General features: G+C 37.6%; 1 protein-coding gene across 11 annotated transcripts in view; it reads right to left on the bottom strand.

Annotated features, from left to right (window-relative positions):
- Positions 1–466: 466 nt before the first annotated feature.
- SUN1 (Sad1 and UNC84 domain containing 1) overlaps positions 467–22,372 on the bottom strand; it is a 35,421-nt gene continuing 13,515 nt past the window's right edge. For 9 of the 11 annotated variants that reach the window (XM_082312272.1, XM_082312275.1, XM_082312276.1 and 6 more), the window contains 21 exons: positions 18,498–18,692; positions 17,966–18,156; positions 16,796–16,822; positions 16,502–16,696; positions 14,596–14,718; positions 13,509–13,592; positions 13,080–13,190; positions 11,550–11,648; positions 10,796–10,889; positions 10,627–10,685; positions 9,287–9,432; positions 8,905–9,129; positions 8,321–8,407; positions 7,924–7,967; positions 6,748–6,883; positions 5,512–5,766; positions 4,896–4,980; positions 4,274–4,389; positions 3,599–3,766; positions 2,663–2,755; positions 467–2,246 (listed from right to left, as the gene is read on the bottom strand). In XM_082312272.1, the coding sequence (XP_082168398.1) occupies positions 2,133–2,246; positions 2,663–2,755; positions 3,599–3,766; positions 4,274–4,389; positions 4,896–4,980; positions 5,512–5,766; positions 6,748–6,883; positions 7,924–7,967; positions 8,321–8,407; positions 8,905–9,129; positions 9,287–9,432; positions 10,627–10,685; positions 10,796–10,889; positions 11,550–11,648; positions 13,080–13,190; positions 13,509–13,592; positions 14,596–14,718; positions 16,502–16,696; positions 16,796–16,822; positions 17,966–18,156; positions 18,498–18,692 (2,647 nt within the window). In that variant the 3' untranslated portion in view covers positions 467–2,132. The remainder of the gene's footprint in view (positions 2,247–2,662; positions 2,756–3,598; positions 3,767–4,273; positions 4,390–4,895; positions 4,981–5,511; positions 5,767–6,747; positions 6,884–7,923; positions 7,968–8,320; positions 8,408–8,904; positions 9,130–9,286; positions 9,433–10,626; positions 10,686–10,795; positions 10,890–11,549; positions 11,649–13,079; positions 13,191–13,508; positions 13,593–14,595; positions 14,719–16,501; positions 16,697–16,795; positions 16,823–17,965; positions 18,157–18,497; positions 18,693–22,372) is intronic. The other 2 variants (XM_082312282.1, XM_082312273.1) reach the window with 2 other exon arrangements.

The following is a 22,372-nucleotide window of genomic DNA, read 5'->3' as shown; positions in this document are numbered from 1 at the left end:
CCGAAGGCTCTGGCCTGGGTCAGAGCGCGATTCCGGGGTCACAGAACCGGGGAAAAAGCAGAATACGGAGAACCTAGGAAGGGTGCGTGGATGGCGGGCAGTAAAACGGGGCCGAGCGCTGCTGCGAGTGACAGACAAGGCCAAGGAAACAGGGTTAAAAAAAACAACAAAACAAAACAAAACAACCCACCCCACAACAAAAATAAAAATGCAAACCAGGATCTTTTGAAACTATTACAAACAGTCTAAAGCATCAAGCAACTACCGACTTCTGAGGTTTTTTTCTTCAAAAAATTTCCATGTGTGCTGAACAGCAGAGAAAGAGGGAAGGAAAACTGGAGGGGAAGCAGGGCAGGGGGAGAAAGAGGCAGATCCTCTTTGGAAACAAGCCCTGGGGAAAACCTACCACTTCCATTTAATATTATAGTCTCTGTTGTGCTCAGTTATTTAAGCAGGTGATCAAAAATACAGAAAAGAAGCTTTATTTCTTGTTTCAAATATTACATGCACTTTCAAAAATTAAAACTCTTTTATTTAAACATCTCAATAGCATCTTGTCAGTTTGGAGGCAGCAAAGAATAACAGACATTTTGAAAAGCATTTACAAAAATACATTGCACAAAGTCCTATCTCGCTTTTTTAAAAATAAGTTAGTGTTATTCAAAATATTCCCACCCCGGCAACCTAATTTCAATTTATACAGGATAATTCTAATTTTAAATATGCAACTTATAATGTGAAAACAGCTGTACACATGTAATCTAGCTCCTCTGCGTAGGCCATAGGTTCTGTCTCTAGCTCAAGTGAAAAAAGTTCTTCACACAGAGACTTTTGCTTTTTTAAACATTCGAGGACTGTTGTGCAACATACGTAACTGTATCCAGAAAACCAGTCAGCAGTTCCATGTGTTAACAGTTCATGTGTAACTATAAAATGCATTATAACAGCAAGATAAAAATTCTGCATACAAGTACATTTCAGGAATCTCTTCTGAAAAAGGACCTTCAGAGTAGCAATCCTAAGGGGGGGGCACTAAGCAGTTTCATCTTGTTCTACGTGGAAATGTTGCTTTTGAGAGCAAGACATCACTTTAATCTTCGTATACCCGAGTAAGGTTTCTGGGGATGATCTAAACGCTGCCCGTACATTTCAATACAGCAGTGCTGAGCAGAAGTCCCTCGTGTAAACGTGAAGTAGCAAGGTTTACTGCAGTCTTGTTTTCTACATTCTCACAGCACAATGTTAGTACTGGGTATAACAATGAACCAGCCTAAGGAATTGTTGTCCCCAAAAGAGATCACTTTTGACAAATTAAGATTAATTGCTGTATACTAATGTTTACTAAGCAATTTAGCAGGCTTATCAGCTCCAATCCAGTTAGTCAGTACATCAAGGTCGATTTGGAATTAACACTGAAGAACAAACTGGCCAAGTTGCTATAGTAAAAACCCTTAAAATAACTTCAGTTACTTAAAGTTATCCCTGACTTTTAGAGCAATTCATGGCCACAGATTACAGTAAAGCATTCTCAGTCGCTGGTGTTTAAACTAGTTTTGGTTGCGTTAACTTTCCCTGACAGTAATATTTATTATACTCAACATGTATCAAAGAAGCCCTTTTGGATCCACCAAAAAGGTCAAAACCAAGGGTCAACTGAAGGACACCTTTAGCCACAGTCAGTGTTTAAAATGTACCACAGTTTTTGGCTTATGGTGCCAAGCTAACAGAAGTACGCAGTTAAGTCCCGGATTTAAAAAAAACAGATTCCTAGTTGCAGAAAGTGTGGTTTATTCTTTTAAAAAACCCTATACATTCATCTGTAATAAAATAGGTATCACCTGTTTGCCAACTGGGCTTTATGAACCAGAGTAGCTTGCATGCATTATTTCTCTCAGCATGGACACAAAAATATAAAGCTAATTGGCAATTACAAGCTGAGCATTAGAGCAAATAAAAGTTATTTTTTATACAGTTCTGCTGACAGTCTTCTGCCTTTATCAGAGGATCAATAGTTCTGCAGTATATATCTTGCATCCTCGTCCTTTAAAGATTCCAGTGTTCTAGGCTTTCCGGTATATACAAATTGAGAACAAAATGTACAACAACAAAACCAACCCAAGCTGTAGTGTAGATTATTCGGCAGGTTTCCCATGCACTCTGAACCGATAAAGGCATGTATATTCTGCATGTCCCCAGTTAGAAAAAATTCTCAGTTCCACTATTTGGAATGCGTTTTCACTTTTCTCCTGGAGAAGGAAAAAGCAAACACACAAACCAGGGTTAGGTGCCACTGAAGTTGCTTCCTTAGATTCCTGCACCTACCAACTTTTATTCCGAAGTTATGCCTCGAGAACTTTCTGCCACTTTGAACAGAACCTTCCTTGCCTTAGAACTAGGTTTTTTTGTGAAAGGAGTCAGAAGCATGAAGCAGACTCTCCATGTTTAGCATCTTCGTGCTGTTTGTGTCCAGATGGCACAAACCTTTCCTCCCCTCTAATCTATTTAGACTGCAGGTTTTGAGGCAGATAGGTAGATAATTTCTGCCTCAGTTTCTACAGTGCCCAGAGAATGAGGCCTTTTTCCTTCGCTGCTCATTGTGTACTACCATAGAAGATACTCATATCTTTCTCCTGACACTTTAAATCTTATCATCCAGACTTACCATCACTGGAAACATCTGCAGTGGTTCTCCTCCTTGATCATAGACATACTGTCCTAGAAGCTTGCCTTCTTCTTGATATTCATCATCTAGACCCTAGAACAATAGGATAAAGATTTTTTTCTTCTCTCAAATTTGAAATCAAACCAAAACCAGAAGCATGTCTACATAACCGAGTATCAACAGACAGCACTCAGAAGTCTATCAAACCAGGATCAGAATGTTTCCCATGTAACTTAATGCTTGTTCAGGCACAGCTCTACTTGAGTTTCCTGTGCTGCAAATAATTGTGCTACGTTTATATGTTTTCATGGTCAAACCCCTTAATTTCCATGGCAAAACCACTATCACCATGTACAATATAAACTGCTCAGGACAAACAAGAATGAAAAAACATCAAGGTTATAAAACAGACAGAAGTCAAGATTCAGATGCTTGCAGATGACTGCTTAAGCATTTAAAAGAACTAGAGAAAAAAAATTCTCAGATATCACAACTATACTCTGATGTAGCCTGTGGTCTTCTGTTCTGCAATCATGCCTATGTAACTGTGGTGCTAGTTAAAGTAAATTTTAAAAGATATTTAAGGCACATCATAGATAAGGTGAAGAGCCAAGGGGGGGGGGGAGGAGTGGAAGAAGGATGAAACAATTAAAGTGTATGAAAGAACTATACTAAATTAAACACCATCATCTCTGTCCAAAACTGTTTACTACCGTGTAAAGCAAGAGAAAAGAAACAACTCCCCCAAAATTAGCTGTAACATTTCTAATTGCTAATCTCAAAGCTCATTAAAAAAAATATAAGCAATTTTAAGAGCAATGACAAAAACAGTTTTTCTTCTTAGCTGTCCTCCCTTAAGTCATTGTTTTCCAAGATACGTAACACAAATATTCTTTATGCATACAAACATCAACTTAAGTTCAGAGACAGACTTACATATACTGAAAAGTTCCTAGGAGCACTGGTGATATTTCCTGTTGGTGAAAGTGTTTTCGGTATATGTTCCACTGTAAAAGCACTTGGGTAGATCTTCATTGAAAGCCGAACGACGAGATATCCCTGCGATCCCTTGAAAGCCCAGCAGTTTCCCGGATACATGTCCGGCTAGACAGGAGGAAAGGGGAGAGAACAGGATGGGACACACCACCATGAAAAAAACCCAAAAAACAGCCACAAGCATTTTGTAACTATTTTTTGGTAATAAAGACCTGTAATGACTTCTGAATTATTAGGGACAGTCTTAGATAGTAAGTGGCAGAATATGATCTATTTGGTAGAACTCTTCAGGAAGACAGCATGTCCACCTGAACTACCAGCAGTGTTTTGAAGACCCACCTTGAGACTACTTCTCAACAGGAACCCTCCAAGTGCTCACACTTTGCAGAAGTCCAGTGTACCACCCAAGCCTCCTATAAGGGTCTTAATTTTGCTAGAGTAGGACTTAAGCAGTGCCCAGGAACTACCAGAAGAATCCCACTCTTGGGAACATAGTTCAAAAGTACCTTTGCCCCCCAATATATTACAGACAGAAACAACCAGCATCCAAAAAACAATCCGAACCACTCAACACAAAATAACATTGCTGAATTTGTTTACTCGGCCTTTACTTACCTGAATCACCACTCTGGGAGACTGAGAGAAGTACCATAGCGGAATTCCAAAGAGGCTAATTAATGCTGTTTTCGTCTCATATGTTTCAGAACAGCGAGTACTCAAAATACTGCCACCTCAAAGAAGATGTATCAGGTTAGCAGAAATAGTTACTCATTTCTTCCTGAAGACTTTTAAGGCAGAGATTTTTTACAAAGCTTAATATACCAGTTATTTTCCTCAGAAAAAACTATTAAAGATATTGTTGAAGTCTAATAAATTTTCTGGGGATACAATGCTTCTATCAAGTAAAATGTTATTTTAAGAATACGTTAAAGGTTTTTCATTTAAGAGGGCTGAAAAATACACATTTTTCCCTAGTGAGTTCAGTGGTGTGTACACCCCACACAAACAGATCTGTCGTTCTCTATTATCCAGTTGTACACATGCTTAGAACTATTCTGTCCCTGTCCATGCATACCTAGGCCGATAAACCCTGTAAACAACACGCATAGATTGCAGTAGTCTGATGATCTGGCAACACACAAGGATGCTCTACTAACCTTTAGTCTTCATTTTAAGATTTTTAGTAAATACTATAAATAACAGTAATAGTAAAAACAGTGTTTCCTCTACTATTTACCTCCAGATTCCAAGGCAAAATCCACCATCCCAGTCTTGTCTTGAGCATAGAGTTTCAGCGCATTATTTACGATGATCTGTGCTTGCTGCAGATGTACACATAGAAGAGGAGAATGGAAAGATTTTAATAATATCCATTGATAAAATAATTGATATATACACATCTGTGAAGTTGCAACCATCTTTTTGAGATGCTGCACTCCACCACAAGTCTTTGAAAGCCTCTGTCTTGACAGACGCTATTTTTAATGCATGGTTGTCTGTCTGAAAATACAAATTCATACTGCATCTTGACTGGTGTTTTCTTCAAAAGTTGCATTCTTTCCCCCACCTTCCCAGGACCCTGAGCTGCATTTCTTTGGTATGCTTGTTTCTTGGGAATTCTTCAGTTTTCAAGATAGCATACTTTGAAAAAAACACAAACGTTCACAGCAGGCAACAAGCAATGCTGTAAGAATACACTTGATAAAGTGTTTTCTGTAGTTCTCCCCATTTCAATTAATGTTCCCAACATCTCTTAAAGTTATTAGCATTTATATTGACAGTCATGCTCCACAAAATGCTTATAAAAGGACTCTTCACAGTTGTTGAACTTCTGAGAACTTAAACTCACTCACCGCTTCTGTAATTCCCGAAATCCCTGCGTTAGTCACAGCATTTGTTACAACCGCAGATGTTACTTTTTGGTTTGTAGCAGACATATGAAGAGTAATATTCTTGAGGATCTGCAACTCTAGATCCCGCAACAAAGTCTGCAGATCACTTTTGCTCACAAAATTGGACGTAAGCCATTGGCGAAGTGATTCGGGAAAGTCTTCTTGTTGATCACCAAAAAGCATTAGCTTGACAGATTCTCTGACCTGGGCATCTACCTAGTAGAAGCCATTAACAATTATAATATAAATTATTAGTCTTCATAAACCATTAAGTAATACTATATATATATATACACACACACATATATATTAAAAACAGGCACATGTGAAATCAATACATACATTCAGTACTACACAGAAGTCTAGATTTTACATGTTTTAACTACATGAATGACACTGCAATAGCAGACCAGTCAGGTGTGCAGAAGAACATATGGGAAATCTGGATGCTTCATCGGTTTGGTGAACAAGACACACCTAACAAAGCCTTAGCAAACTATGCAGTCCAAGTTAGTGGTCTGACTAACACTTTGGAATAAAAAAAAAAAAAAAAAAAAAAAAAGAAGTTGACTGCAACAGTTCAAAGAAGGCACCGTGGCAGCTCTAAGGGGAGCAGTGTACGTGTTAGGCCTAGTTAAGCAAGTCACTTAATCACTCATAGTATGCTTTGATTCCATACACAACAGCTAGGTCATATTTGAGCGTTATCACAAGATGGTATTTTAGTCAAAGCTGATAATCCTGTATCAATACTTAGAGTTGTATTTTGTTGGCTACATTCTAGTCAGACCTTATAAAAAGGTTCAAAAGAACTTAGGCGTGATTTTTTTTAAAACAGCTCTCAGATAACAAACCTAACTTGCTTTTACCATTTCCATGGGTTAGCAAAGTACATCATCAGTAAGAACAGCAAAGTACTGTATACAGAACTGCTATTGCATTATCTTAAATGCAAAATACCCTGCCATTGTAGAGAACAAGCCATAAGTTCTTGTCTAGTAAAATGTTACGCATCAATAGAAAAATTCACAGTAACACAACATAAAACACTAACATTCTTTAAGATGAATACTAACCATGTTGCCCCCCCCCCCCCCCCCCCCCGTTACTTATTGCAGTGCATTTCAAGAAAGTCAGTGAACAAAATCAAGTAGTACCAAGTTCCACTGGTACAGTTACAGAAGTTACGGAACGTACTTTTTCATGAATGACATCTATTTTGTCACAACTTGTCTTCAGACTTTCCCCAGTTAACAGCTCCGATTTCATCCGGGACAACTCTAGTTCTAGCTTTTTAACTTTGGACAAAAGTTGACTATGTTCATCATCATCTCTGAAAAAACCAAGGAGTCAATAATTAGGAAAGAGTAGTTCAAATCATTCCATCAAATTCCAAAGGTGTGAGAACGTACTTGTCTAATACAAAGTGCTTTCCTAGTTCAGTTATTCACCATGATAAACACTGAGCTTGCAGTTCCTTCAAGATGTTATTTAAGGCATACTTAGGATTAACATGTTCAAAGCAAAGTATTTTGAAGTTGTGAACAAATCCAGCAGTGATGACTTTAGAACATCGCCAGGCTGACAAGTCAAATATATAGAGATTTTGGGGAATTTAAGGTTTCTGGCAAACCATTCAAACTTTATTTGCATGAGTGTGCCACTGGTTAGAGTGAGTTTCAGGTTACCTTACTTAAACCAGAATAACTTTAGAGGCAGGTGTCAAGTTGCGGTCAAGTAGCAGGTCACATATGACCAATATAGATCAGTGTTCAGTGCGTGCTATGGAAAGAAGTATCAGCCATCATTCTAAAGCCATTTTACATTCAGATCTAATTTAAATGACAATTCAACAAATAAGTGTTTCTCTTCCTCTTCCTAATGAGAAAACTACTTGATGAAGTGCTGCAGTTTTTATCCTGGTATTACACAGTATGTGAGTGGAAAGTAGTACAGCTGACAAACTAAAATCAGAGACGAAGGTTAGAATTGATACAATTCAAAAATTTAAATATAAAGCCTACCAAAAGTAGTTACTGTATACTTCACTAAGCAATTTGAGGAAAAATTCTAATGCATTTATAAGAGGATGAGAAGTCACTCATTCTCCTCCACTATGTAAACAGCTTTCTGTAGTAAAAAAAATGTAGTTGCAGGATTGCTCACACACTGGAAGTGGGCCTTGTGCTGATGTTCAGCATCACAGTTAAAGTTGACTATGAGACAGAAGTACTCTTGCTGACAATACAAACTCTTAAGGTCAGTTACCTGACACACAGAAAAGTATCGTTGTATTTCAAAGAAGAACATGTATATCACCATCAGTTAGCATGAAGATTGAAAAAGCAAAGTATATTTGAAAAGTGCTTGTACCTCACTGTTTTTGCTTTGGCTATGTCAAGCTCCTTCTGGATGTCCTAAAAAATACAAAAGTTAGTTTTAACAAAGAAACACAAGTGACAGAAAGAGGATAAAGAATGTTAGGTGAAAGTCAGATTTTAGCACCAACTATACAGGACTGTGTCCCCACATTTATGTTTGTGTCCTCTGTATAATAAGATTTTATTCCAAATAGAACCTGCCTCACGGGTCAAGTGAATAATTTTTAATCTTAAGAAGGGAGACCAAGAACACAAACTAGTTTTGAGACTTAAAGAACTGTAATAGCTAGAGTAAAGCTAACTGGGGCTTGGGATAGCTAACAAAAAGCTTAGTCTATTTTATCAACGGGTTACAATTAGAGCGAGTTAGCAAAGCTAATTTTCAGTACCTTGGATTCAGCAGAGAGTTTTCCAAGAAGGTCTTCCAGTGTCAGGATGCGTAACTCATGTTCTTGATGTAAAGCCAGGAAGTCAGTCTTTTAAACAGGGGAGAAAAAGGTGGTGTATTTTCTTTTTGAGTACAAATAATAGAATTGCTATTTTCTACAAAGCATAGTTTTTATTTCATTCTGTGAGTGCTTAAGTGATTTATCCTGCAGGTAGCGTGAGAAATTATAGAATCTGTAATAAGGGCCTGATTCAGCAGTAGTAGGGGTTACACACAGGGCAGTTTACCACAAAACCCCTTCTTTGTCACTAGCCCTTCCTATAGTCTTCTTTCTCTGTATGAAAACAGGATAAATCCAGCTGCTTTTCAGCAATCTAAGATTCTACTTTAGACCACCTATCTGGAATTAATTCTTTGTCAGCAATATCAAAGGAGGAACAAATGCCAGTTACTACTCCCTGGCATTTACTACCTATCAGTTAATTCTGTAACAGAAAAAGAATCCTAAAGTCAAATCACTAGTCATCTGCATTATTGAAACAGAACTCTTTGATCAGTAACAGAAAGCATCAATAGCTATCTTACCTTTTCCTCCAGTTTCATATCTTCAAGATGTTGACCCATCACATTTTTTATTAGCTTCAATGTTTCACTTTTGTCGCTCATCTGGGCAACCTGATCTTGAAGATTATGGAGTAGAAGCATCACTTTACTATATTCTTCATCATGGTGATGGCATCTGTCAGACACGAAGGCCATTTGCTTCTCCAGCTCACTTATACGACCAGAATCAAAGATATTTATGGTATCCTAAGATAAAGATTTTTTTTTTTTAATACATAAAAAAAATCAAGACATTTATTTATATTACCCTTGTGTATCAAGTAGTTATTGCAAAAATACTGAAGGTGTGAGTTAAGAAGTCTTAGAAGATACAAAAGTTCTTCCCTAGACTGTTCTCCCTTACCTTTGGAGGTTGCACAGAGTGAAAAGAATCAGCCTGTGGTTCAGGAACACGAATAGAGTCATCTGTTCTCTGTAGTCTATCAATTCTTGTCCAGTTCAATGAAGGTAATAATGAAATGAAGCCATCAAACCCCCAGAACCATATACCTAGATCAGAAGCAAAAAGGGTGTTCAAGAGAATTTTCCCTTAAGACTGCTTATATCTACAAATTGTCTTCTTACTTAAGGACACGAGCTACTTTTAAGTTTGCAAGGTAGATGTCACACAGTGGACATTATTCCAATTAAAAATCAGCATGAGCCAGCTTTAAAACTGTTAAGTCAAGCACTTCAGAATATTAGAGAACATCCATCTCACACAGTTACAAGGCAGGCAACTTGCGCTTATGTATCGTGATTTATCCTTAACCTCATGCTACTGCTTCCCAGGGACCTAGATCTCATTTACCGATTAAGACAGGCCATGCTCACCAAAGGCAGATGTAAATACTGCTTTTTATCTCAATGGAAAATATCTTGCCTTATACCCTACTTACTACATACCACATTGCATAATATCTAATAGAAGTTGGAGGAAATTTAGGCTTCCATGGAAACGATCTAGCATTTCACAAAGATTACACTTATTTCTGCAATATCTTAGTGAGAAGTAACAGCATTTTCTACAGGGGTAACTTCTTTCTTTCTTTCTTATTGTCCCTAGTACAGAGGATTTTGAATCCCCACTGTAAGTTTCTGAGAAGCTTCATCTTCTCCCCAAAGCAGCTTCAAGTTTTTTAGGACATGCAAAGACATGAAACCACAGCCCAGTGCTTTTGGTAAATATTTAACTGACTTTGTTTATTTCAAATTAAGACAGCTAGCCTGGAACATTGTCAACTAACCAGTCTAAACAGCAGTATTTCAAGCAACTACAGCATGGCCTAGAGCAAAGGAAAGATTAGGATGGAGCTGGTAGAAGAACTTAACTACACTTTTACGGAGATTGTAACAATCAAAGCAATCAGTTCACAGCCTACTCTTTATGAGCTCATTGCTATTCCTACGAAGGGATGCAAAGAAAAAAAGGACTTCAGTTCAGTGCATTTACTTACTCACCCACTCTCTCTGTCTAAAGAGCTCTATGAAATTAAATCAAGGGTATTCCTTTCATGGCAAGGGGAAAGCTCACTGACTTGTCACTACTTTGAAAGCTTGAATTACTGCCCTGTTCACAAACAAACTCGCTCTTTTTTGCTTCTGCATCTTCTTCATAAACCAAAAGTTCAACTAAAAATGCTATTTTGGAACAGCTGTAGTAAGCATATGCCAACTTGTATTATAACTAAACGATTCACATACCTAGTAGAAACAGGAGTGGGATAAGAAACAGTAATAGCTTGTAGATCTTTGGAAGGCATCTAGAGAAAGAGACAGGGAAGTTTATGGAAACAATACGTTTATATTTTATTGTTTTATAATATAACTGGGTAAATAATTTGCTCACAAAATTTTTTCAAAGGATACACACCTTCTAAGAAGAAACACCTTGAGCAAAGACATCAGAGTAACAAGCTGATACCACCCAGTTCTAAGCAACCTGAACATGCCAGAAGCTGCCCTCCCTAGAAAACAAAAAGTGGTAGTGTGAAATGTAATTACTGCAGCATGTGTTCTAAGGAACCAAGCAGAGGGACATGCAACTGTGGCCAAGAATACTTTGCACAGCGGAGAAATGCATGAGTACAGGCAATGCATGCAGCTTATTAACATCTAGATATCACAAGTACAACAGCATTATAACATCAGCTACTCAACAAAACCAATAGTCATGCAAAAAGATGAAATGCTCATTTGTTATAACAATGTTATCTCGCCAGAAATTCAGTATTAATGCTTGAATCCAAGTTACCACACACTGAAGACATCAGTTTGTTTCAAGAAATGCACAGATTAGCAGCATCAGTTTTGCTAAGAGCAATACCATGATAGGAAGCAACTACCAAACCAAACACACCCCGTTATTCTTGACACCACCCCACATTCTGTGCTATTCACACACTCATTCCCTCATGAAACAGTCTGTTTAGTCTCGCATTATGCCTGTGAACAGAAACATACCCTCTTATTAAACACACGTTGGTCAATAAAGAAAGTAAAGTAAAGTAGCACATGCATTTCAAGATACAAAAGCTACAGCATAAGCATAGTTGAATTAGTGTAAGCCACACACTGTTTGTCAAAAGGAACCGGCAATGCACACACACACGGATTAGGATAGTAACCTGGAGAAAGAATGGCCAGCCAAAGTAGGGACAACACCTTCTGAGACACAAGCCATCCCGTTGCTCCCACTGTTCGCAACATGTGAAGCATAAAGTAACCTAGATTATAACAAAATTAACTCTATGTGGTAACATAAATGATCCTTAAGGTTCTTTTGCAGTATATGCAGTAAAAGAGACTCAATCCCCTGCCCATTACATGTTCTGCAGTTTTAAACCATACCTTTCAGTAATCTACAAACTTGGTTCTTCACTATTTAAAAGCAAAGCAAGCCAGTAATAAATATGAAACCAAGTAAAACCAAGACAATTTAGAAACAGAACTCTCACGTATAAACAGAATGATCAACAGCATCTGTGCAGTTAGAACATTACTTTTCCAAAATCAACAAAAATTTTACATTTTGTAGCATGTTTATCTAACAATGCCATGCTAAGTATACCAGAGAATAGCAGGAAAAGTACTACTACATAAGAAAAGTTTTAAGCACATCATTACTTTAAAAGCATCTTATTTGTTCCAAATTATACATAGAGTTCATTACCTAGGTTTGTGTGTAGAAGAGGGAACAATTAAAATTTTTAAATCCTAGTGAAAGAATTAAATAATGATGTCTAAGAAATACTGACAAATAATAGAAAATATCCCCTACTAAAAGTTACAAGCAGTAAGTTTTCATTAAATTGAATGTTCCCAAGGATCTTCAGTATGTCAGTTTTGAGTCTCAAAAAAAAAACCAAAAAACAAAACAAACCAACACAACAACAAAAAAACCCAATGCACTGTAAGAAAATGCTCTAACTTAAAGCCCACTGAAGCCAGCAATTACTATATTTAATACTAGGACTGTTTGTTCTACAGAACAAACTACGTAGTATACTTCGAAAATAATCCTACATTTTTAGATTAGCAAATACGTCTGGGTTAATCTGAGGGATTATAGATATACCAACCCAATATTTTGCAAAGCATTTAGGTGACTGAAGTGTCCCAAATCATTTTCCTTTGCTGAATAAAGAGCACTCAACAGATTCTTGATGCCTCTGTCATTCAAGCTAGGGAACGCTCATCTCACAGGGAAGATTCTATCCCTATATAAGATTCCTGTAAAAATTGACTATCACTAGAACAAAAATAAAATGTTAAAAACCCTTTATTCAAATAATCTGCATACCAATACCTCACACCTCGCTTTCATTTAAAGGCAGCTTTTCAAGCTATGGAGCATACAGACTTCCCCAAAGTACAATAAATTAACAATCTGACTTGTTCTTTCTAACATACAAGGTGTATGCTATCCCTACACCTTGTTTTTACTAATAGGCAAGCAGTCTGCCAAGCTTGTACAAAAGCCAGTATCAGAGCAAGAAGTCAAACAGGAAAGGTGTTAAGTAACTTTCTAGACACTTTACACTTTTAATCTACTTTGATAGATGAAGATAAAAAAACAAACACAAAACAATATGTATGATTAACATTGTGAGATTGCAATGCAAAATAAAAGCAAAAGAAAAATGGTCCAAGTCAACCTGCATAAGAAAAGGTGTGCCAAATGGTCCTTGCTACCCTGTTAGCCCATGAGGATTGCGTGTGGTCTGTGGTGTATATTTCAAGATGTTTCTTCCCCTTACAGTCATCACCTGTTGGTTGTGGTAACAGTCAATTAATGGGACAAAGCCAGGATCAAATCAAGATTGTTACAGGATAACTTGAACAAGTCTATTTCATAACATCAGTTATCAAACCAAAAACCATTAAGCAAACTTCAGTGGAATAAAACTTCTTTGGGGAAATACTACAGTACACCAGGCGATCCCTGTTCTCCCCCCTACATCTAAGTTGCAAAACAAACATTTACTTTGTAGCTTCCATAGAGTCATGGGGCATCTGATATTATTATTATAGCAACAACCTGGTGTACAGCCCAAGGCTAAGACAACATCAATCATTATACTTACATATTGATTCCTCATTTACACCAAGACTACTGTCTTCTCTGTAAAACTCCTTTACACTCATGCTTCCACAGTAGTCTGAGTGAGCTGCAACACATTCAAAAAAGCATACATGGAATCGAACTCTCACGTTCAAAGCATATATGCACATTTTAGCTATCATCTATGCAGACTTCAGCTAAACTGGCTTGGTTCACTATTAAAGTTAAGTTACCCACAGGAAACCTGAAAATTGATCAAGGAAGAAGCTTACTCTGTGCAATCTTATTTTTTCTTCTTTAAGTAAGAGAGGGCCTTTTGGTTCAAAAATCCTTCTGCTTCTTTTCAGATAGCAAAGTTAGTAAAAAAAAAAATCCTAAGTAACAACTCATCAAATCTTGAGGCCCTATTCCGATCATTCTGTCAAGTGAGCCAACCATTACATCTTTGTATTGATTTTATCAGAGATCTTAAAAGACTGAGAAGAAAACATTAGCAAGTTTTAAGGCACTGAGGCACAGGGAACGTGAGAGAACAAAGTTTTATTGACACACAAAAATCAGTTAACTTCTGCCTATGGCAATTTAACTTCACTCGTAGAGCATGTATTACAGAAGAGAAAGCACCAAAGAAGAATTGAACATTTCGAAGGAAAGCAAGATGTGCTTTAGAGTAGTGCAGAGCGATGACGGCAGCTTTAGTTTTGCAAGACAGATCTAATCAAGCTTTCAGTACACAGTGGGCTTAAGGGTAACAAGATAGTCCAAACGTTGAAAAGTTAGGATTTGACACTATCACACCAAATAGTTTTTAAAAATCAACTTAAGTTTCTCAGTTTAAACATTACTTTCTACCACTTCCTAGTAAAAATCAACACGTGAATCTTAACTGTGACACAGATCTCACATACGTGAATCCTGATACTTCCAAAAGAGAGGGGAAGTATGAAAAACGGTAGCACAACCAAGATAGGTAATTTTAAAAAAGGGAGAAAGACAGGAGGCCAGCCAAAAAGAACACCATAGTGCCAAAGATGAAGCCCGTAAGAAAAAACCCAAACAACACACATTCTGACTTTGTGTGGAAACCAAGGAAGACAACTGAAAAGTACCTTTAAATTCATAACCCAGCTTCAGCAAAACCATTTGAAATAGTTGCACTAATAGTGATGCAAAAGATGCTGCAGCACGTTTGACCAATCGCAGAATCTTACTCATGTAGAAATAGGTTCCTCCTATTGAAAAAAACAGTGTGAATACAAATTATTCACCTACATAAAGATGTACTTCTATTCTCTGGTGACCATTACCTTGTGGAAGAGTAAGGACGAAGCAAGGAAAGCCTTTGTTTAGCCAGGAGTATGAACTTAAGCAAGCATGGTTTGAAAAGTCTGGATGCATTCGATATTACCGCAAAGCTTTTGTAAGAACTACACATCCTAGGGAAAATGCCTTCAAGACAACATATGACTTCAGCAAGAATACCTTTTCTTAGTGAGAATTAAGAACTCTAAATAGCAATGAATTCCTTGCTTACAGAACTCAGGATTTCTCAATGATGTGAGCTGCTGATACTGATCTTGTGGATCACAGTTCCAAAGAGACAAACTACACTCTTATTTCAGATTTGAAAGGGTGAGGACTTTTCACCTTCTTCTCTGCCTTTATATTGGAAGAAGTTACTAAAGTGGTCTGCCTCAAGTGCTAGATTAAAACACACACTTCTTCAGAGCCATGGGACAAAGCAGCAGTCCACCATACCATTGCTTTCCTAGAATCAGACACATTCCAAAAACCTGCCATGATTGTGTGCCCCTTTTCCAGCTGCTCCCCCCTCCCCACTTCCCTCCCAGGTTTAACCCAAACCACTGGATTAAAGTTCAAAGGAACATACAAAGATGAGTTCCTTGTAAAATTCTCCTCTGTCAATACAAACTCAGGAGCACAGAAAACAGTTTTCGGTCAGTGTCACTAAGTATTTCATTATGCCAAGCCAAAAGAATTCCTACCTGTGCTACACGTTAACCAAAAATAAATACTTGCCTCAAAGCATTTAAAGTCACACCTTATAGTCCAAACAAAGTGATTTCTTGCTACTGAAAACGTACTTCATTCAAGGATAACACACCTACAGAATCCTAAAATTGGTTCCTTTCTCATTCAAGGCCACTCAAGAAACAACTTCTTCATAGTAACTGAGGACTAACAACAATCAAGAAATTCAAGATGCCATGCAAGAAGCAGGCAGACACACACAGTCAAGAGACTGAGGACAACCATCCACAGAATGGAGATTGCCTTGGAAAGGCCGAACCTTATTTACAGCAGATTCATTTGTTTTCAAGCTTTAGGAATACAGTCACTAGGAAGTCTAGTTGGAATCAGTTTTTCCCCTTTGGAGTTCTATTTTTCAAGTAGTTGACGTTTAGCTTCTAAAAACACTCTAGTAAGTTGCAAGGTTAAATGAGGAGGAAAAGCAGAAATTAGAAAGGTATCTCTCAGAGATTTCCTGGATAGCAGAAGCACTGCAAAGTAACAATTCTGCTCAATCCTGAAAGTTCAAATCATGTAAGAAAAAAAAAAAAAAACAAAAACCAAACACCTGCATAGAAAAAGCTTTTATCTGAAAACCCTGACCAAAAACTTCTTAGACAGACACATATAGATTCAATACCAAATAAGGAAACTCATGATCAGTGCTGGCTGGAACTGCCCATTGTGTTCCAAATCAGTTTGGAAATATAACTTGTTAAGATACCACAGCATTTTCATTTGGAAATTGTTTAATTCCTACAGCAGCATTGAAAAAGTTGATAGTTATATATCAGAAGCTGACAAGTACATAAAGTTTCAACTGATATAGAAAAAGGCATTTCATACAAGCTGATCTCTAGAATTTAGTTATTGGTAAATTTAGCAGTGTAGGAAAAATGCTTAAATAACACTACATGGAAGATGCATCGACTAAACTGTACACCATTCTGCTACCCAGCTAAAACACAAGAGAAAGCAACTTACTAGATGCGTGTTTATGGCTCCTATCCCTAGAGTAAATTCTGGAAGATGGCATGTGAGAAGCTGAGTATGCTGTAAGAACCTCCTTCCGTTCAGAAAGCATGCTGCAGTCACTGCAAGTGTAGCCATTGATCATTGTGGTCTGCGTTTCTGCTGTTGTTATATCGCCATTTCCCTGCATCAGTGTAGTATCACTACCTAGCAAACCAAGAGTAAAACATTCAGTGCATTGACATCAGTATTGCCATCACTAGTTAGCATTAAATAGAATGCATGTGGAAGGAAAAGTGTAGTTACCTTTAGGGTCACCTTCATCATCCAGACCTTCAAAGGAAAAAAAAAAAAATTTGGTTCCAAATATAAGGAAGTCCCATAATCAACTACAATATCTGACATGAACTCCAATTAAAAGTCCCGCTAATTTTAAGAATGCAAAGAAAAGCCACTTTATGATTAGTATTTAACATATTTTGCAGTCCACCACACGAATAGATCCATATACTCAGACATTAGTGTAGTAGGGTAACAGTTAGTGAAAAGCATTCTACCATAGAAGCAGCAGACAGAATAATATGAATGACAGCTACACCTTGTCTTAGCTCCCATGTGACTTTAAAGCAGCTAATTACAAGCTTACGCTGTTCCTGTTGCTTGGTAACTACTTCGGTACTACTGTATTTTAAGATCCAGAGCCAGGTAGTCTAAAGTTTAGAACCTGTTCTACTAAGATTGAAACAATTCTTTACATTAGGACCCCGGGAAGATCACAAGCATACTGACTAGAAACAAATAGTCTAAATTGGGAGATACAGTAAGTTGTTGATCTTCCCCTACACAACACTTTACATAGACAATACTTTATGTAGACAGCTCCAATATTTTCCCCTTCAATAAAGAAAGTAGGTTCCAGAAGAGTATACGTGTATATAGTTGCAAAACCAAGCCAGCCAGCCACACACAAAAACCCTCTCAGGAAATCCTGAAGTGCCACTAATTTGAAACTTTCAGATTAAGGTACATTAAGTTGAAACACACTTCTGCCTATAAACAAACAAGAAAATGCTTTTCCTTTGGCTTTTCAAACACAAGTTACACATTTGCCATTCTTTAAATACAGTACTCTTTGCATATTTTGAAGAAAGTAATGATAAGAGATAATTACATCTATACAATCTGTGGTGTTGCATCACAAAATTGTGTATGTTTGCCTGGCATATGAACTTGACTGTGCAACATGTCCTGATGTTGACTATGCCAGTAAATAAAGTTTACACACTGGACTGTGAATTTCCAGCAGGCATCTTAGCAAGCAGACATCTACAGCAAAAATCTAAGTACACGCACACATTTGGGGGCAGGATGGAAAAAATGGGTGGGGAAAGAGGGAAGATGTGAACACCCGTTTATACACACCAAACCATAAGCAGTTTTTGCAGTTTGATACAAGCAATAGCAATCGTTGCCTACCCCAGAAATGATCAACTTCTGTCTGCTCTCGAATCAAAGACTCATCCAATACAGTGGATACCATTGATGCATCACTGGCATGGCTATTGAAACTGCTTTGGCTAAAAATGGAAGAGCTGGCTAGATTTTTCCTTGGTGTCTGTCTTACACTGCCAGATTGTTTATTCATACTTTTGCGTTGCTTCACCATCCTAGGAAACAAAAAAAAAAAAGACAAATAAGACATAGCACTAAAGATGGAAGTTTCTGTTACTCTCTTTTTATTAAATGAATAAACAGTCAAAGTATTTCAACACTGATGTGACTAAACAGATCAAATCAGGTTTAAAAGAAAATTCTCACCTTCAAGCATCTATACTTTTACAAAGACTTCACTGCAAACCACATACTGAACATAATTTTCTAAGTATGGCAGTAAACACTGAGAACAAAGAATAAAGCAGTAGGTAACTTGTTTTTACTATTGTGTTCAAACAGGAAGCCTCAAGACTCCAACCAATAAATTAACTTGTGATGATAAAAAGACACTTACTTAGAAGACTGTTCTCTGAAGGACATGTTTCCAGCATAAGAGCTGTCATGAAGGTTATCACTTCGTGCATCATCTGATTTATTAAATCCCGCAGCAGCTAACCGTAAACTACGCCGTGACATTCTTGGTGAATCAAATACTGGATCTATTTTGTTTTCAGTCTCAAAATCCAAAGCAGATGAAGAATAACTTGAACTGCAGCAAAATAAAAACAGCAAAAGTTACCAAGTTTAAGAGAAAATTCCCCTAGTAACAAACACGCCCTTCAAGCTAGTCTAAGTTTCCATTAAAAGCAGTTTATTTGGGGTTATGGAGCAATTCCCACAAGATATCCCACGTAACCCAAATAATTTAGAAATGTGTAGATATTCAAGGTTCTCTTAAGCAATTCATATTACAAGTTTAACAACTGAAAGCAAATCACAGTTAGAAACAAACAACCACCATGGAAACAACATTTGAAGTTTAGCCAGAGCACGCAATCGTTACGCAGCCTAGTTCTTTCGGGACCAATTTGAGAGAGGAAGCCATTCATGACAGTTTCTTCACCACACCTAGCAGCAAATTAAAATCATGATGCACTCTAAGTTGCAAGGTAAAGATTCATTTTTAGTCAAAGTTTATTTCTGTTTATTTTTTGTTTGCCAGTGTTTTGAGAACCAAAGATCCATATGCCACACTACTCTGAATTTCCATCTCCCAACAAGCCGGAATGTCCCCCTTTAAGATACTTAAAGACTTCCCTACTTTAGCTACATTAGTTTAACTACCGTTACTTTAAAAAAATGGTTTTAAAAGATTTCTTAGTTTAATGCAAATCATTAGAAATATTTAACTCTGAACAAATTAAAAAAAAAAAGTTGAGAGTCTTTTATCTATTTTTCTGTTTTACCCTACAGAGGGAAGTTTAAATGTAGACAAGCTTCACATCATTATCCCAGGAACTCTTCTCCACGTTTTTACACTTGATTCTCTCAGAACCTCCGTGAAAACTTACAGTGAAGACAAAGCAGCAACACAAGGCAAACACAAACAGATTAATCAGAGGGGTCAGTAAGAAATACATTTACTAAAATGGAAGTTTAGGCTAAAGGAGAATACTCATACCTACAATCAAAGGCAACATTCAGTGATGTAACTGAGCAGAGCTTGCTGTGACAGGGCACAGTGCAGCAGGAGGCCAGGTTCTAGAACCACGCAGCACTGTGACCCAAAGTATCTAAACGTTAAGTGCTCTAGGCCAGCTTTCCTGCAGAGTCTGTTCCCTCTTGGGTCACAGGGATATACAGAGCTGTAACAGCAGTTACTTCAATATTCCTGTTTTTTGGGGGGGGGGGGGGGGTTGGGGTTTTTTTTTGTTTGTTTGTTTGGTTTTGTTTGTTTGTTTTTTTGGTTTTGTTTTTTTGTTTTTTTTGTTTTTTTGTTTTTTTTTTAAAGAGCAGCTGAGCAAGGTACTGTTAGCTAAAGCAGCTCCTCCTCCTCAAAATCCCAAACAAAAACAAGCAAGCACATTAGGTCTGAATGAGTAGATTCTACTGTGCAATCTGTATTTGAAATGGAAGCTTTCCCTTTAAAAAATACATATAAATAGCTACTACAAAACATATTTGTACAAAAAGAATTTAATGGAAATAGTTTTCTTACACAATCATTGAAGACCCCAGAATATTACAAAGTAATAATATATGTATCGTAGAATCACAAAATCATTTAGGTTGGAAGAGACCTTTAAGATCAATCAAGTCCAACCATTAACCTAGCACTGCCAAGTCCACCACTAAACCATGTCCCGAAGCACCACATCTATGAGTCTTTTAAATACCTCCAGGGATGGGGACTCAACCACTTCCCTGGGCAGCCTGTGCCAGTGCCTGACCGCCCTTTTGGTGAAGAAGTTTTTCCTAATATCCAACCTAAACCTCCCTTGGTGCAACTTGAGGCCGTTTCCTCTTGTCCTATCGCTTGTTAGTTGGGAGAAGAGGCTGACAACCACCTCCCTACAGCCTCCTTTCAGGTAGTTGTAGAGAGCGATAAGGTCTCCTCTCAGCCTCCCTGTATTACTTTGCATACAAATAAGTTAACATCAGAAGGCCTAGTAGCTACCCTTACAGTAGTGATTTAATTCTGACAAGGTGGGTGCTTTAGAAGTGAGTTTCTTGATTGCTCCACAATGCAAAGTAAAGCACATAAGACAGGACTGTGTCAGAGCATGTGAACTGCATTTCTTTCAGCTAAAAAAACCTAACCCAGACAATGCACTGCAGGAAAGCATCTAGTTGCTCCACCAGCAAATGGGCAATCAGCCCACAGAACCGGACCAGAGCTTGTCCAAAATAACTTCTACAATCTCCCAGAAGTGCACAGATTTGATGGCAGGTACTTGGCACCACCTGCTTGATCTTAGTGGCCTGCCCTGCTAATGCTGCCACGTGCAGTGCAATGCTGTGCAAGGCAGAAGTCTAAGCTTAAGACACACAGCTTAAGACAAACTCAGTATACATTACTATACACATTATGCTTATTAATCCTTGCTTACATTTGGGTGGAAGGGGAGAGGAAATAAGACAGAAGCCTCCTCATATGAAAACAGATTTAGTCTACATTTGATTAGGTACAAAAGGATATAATTTTCACAGTTTTCAAAAATATTGTTTAGACAGCTTGCATTCTGACAGATGTGAAGTGAGAATACAGGCTAAATATGGCTCTTCCTGTTGTTCTTTCTGAAAGGGTCAGAGCCGCAATAGTTTACTATTGAGTCCCTCCCTAAACAGTTGTTTCAGAACTCAGTTTTGCTATTTACACTTGCCACTATGCATTTGCTTTTTCTCATCTTCATCCAATGTTTCTTACAGACGCTCAATTCACAAGAACACAAAGTACATAGGACAAGCTGACAGCTGTGACCAGCCTCAATTTGTTTCTGTTTATGAACACTTGCTGTTTTTAAGTATCTCAATGAGCATTTGTATCAATTTCAGTTGAATACATAGGTTGGAATTGGGCTCTACTATCTAAAAAAAAAAAAAAAAAAAAGAAAAAACCATAGGATCTTTTCCTCTTTAAACAAAAAGAGAGGTTCTGTCTTGCTTATGCAGGATAATAAATAATTCTCTTCACATTGAAAGTGAAGGGAATTATCTGTCCTCTGTCAGCAGGACAGTATCTAGAAGTCTGCTAACTTGCCATCTCACTTTCCACACTTTGGAAAGCTACCTTTTTTCTTCTACAGAAAAGACTACAGTAAACAAAAAACCTGCTTTTTCTTTCACAGGACAGAAGTAAACCTGTACATTGATGGTACTCCTATCCAATACATATGGCTAGCAAAAAACCCCACATACTAAAGGAGGGATGCAATTAGCCTACACTCCTAGATAACCTACACAAACCGTGCAGACTCTGGTTCCTTTCCCCAAGAAACAGCTCTCACGGCTGCTGGCAATTGTGCCGACTGTGTCTAGTCTTACATTTCCCGCTTCTTAGCTATTACCTTGATACCCCCTTCACATGAGTTTCTACAAAATAAGAATGTCCTAGACTTCAGTGGGTTGATTTTCAAGTTTATTTGTAAGTGGAATGAGAATGAGGTCTGCCAATTCTAGCACACCTATAGCTTTGTCCAGAGGACCTTAAGTATCGTTTCTTTTCTAAGTATTCCTTGGAATGAAACAGGCAGTAGTGTTCTTGATTGTTCAAGATAATAATAGATTAAAAACAACACACCTAGAGAACTATAGCTAAACAGACATCTAACATGGATGCAGGCATATAATCAGTATATAAACGTTCATATACTTTCTGACCAGGGCACTGCTTATATTAACCGGCCAAGGACACTACCTTGAGTTGTTTAGCTATTGCTTCGATCAGTC

This window comes from Platalea leucorodia, assembly GCF_965183815.1.
Source record: "Platalea leucorodia genome assembly, chromosome: 5".
Taxonomy (NCBI): Eukaryota; Metazoa; Chordata; class Aves; order Pelecaniformes; family Threskiornithidae; genus Platalea; species Platalea leucorodia.
This window is presented reverse-complemented; position numbering and strand designations above follow the sequence as displayed.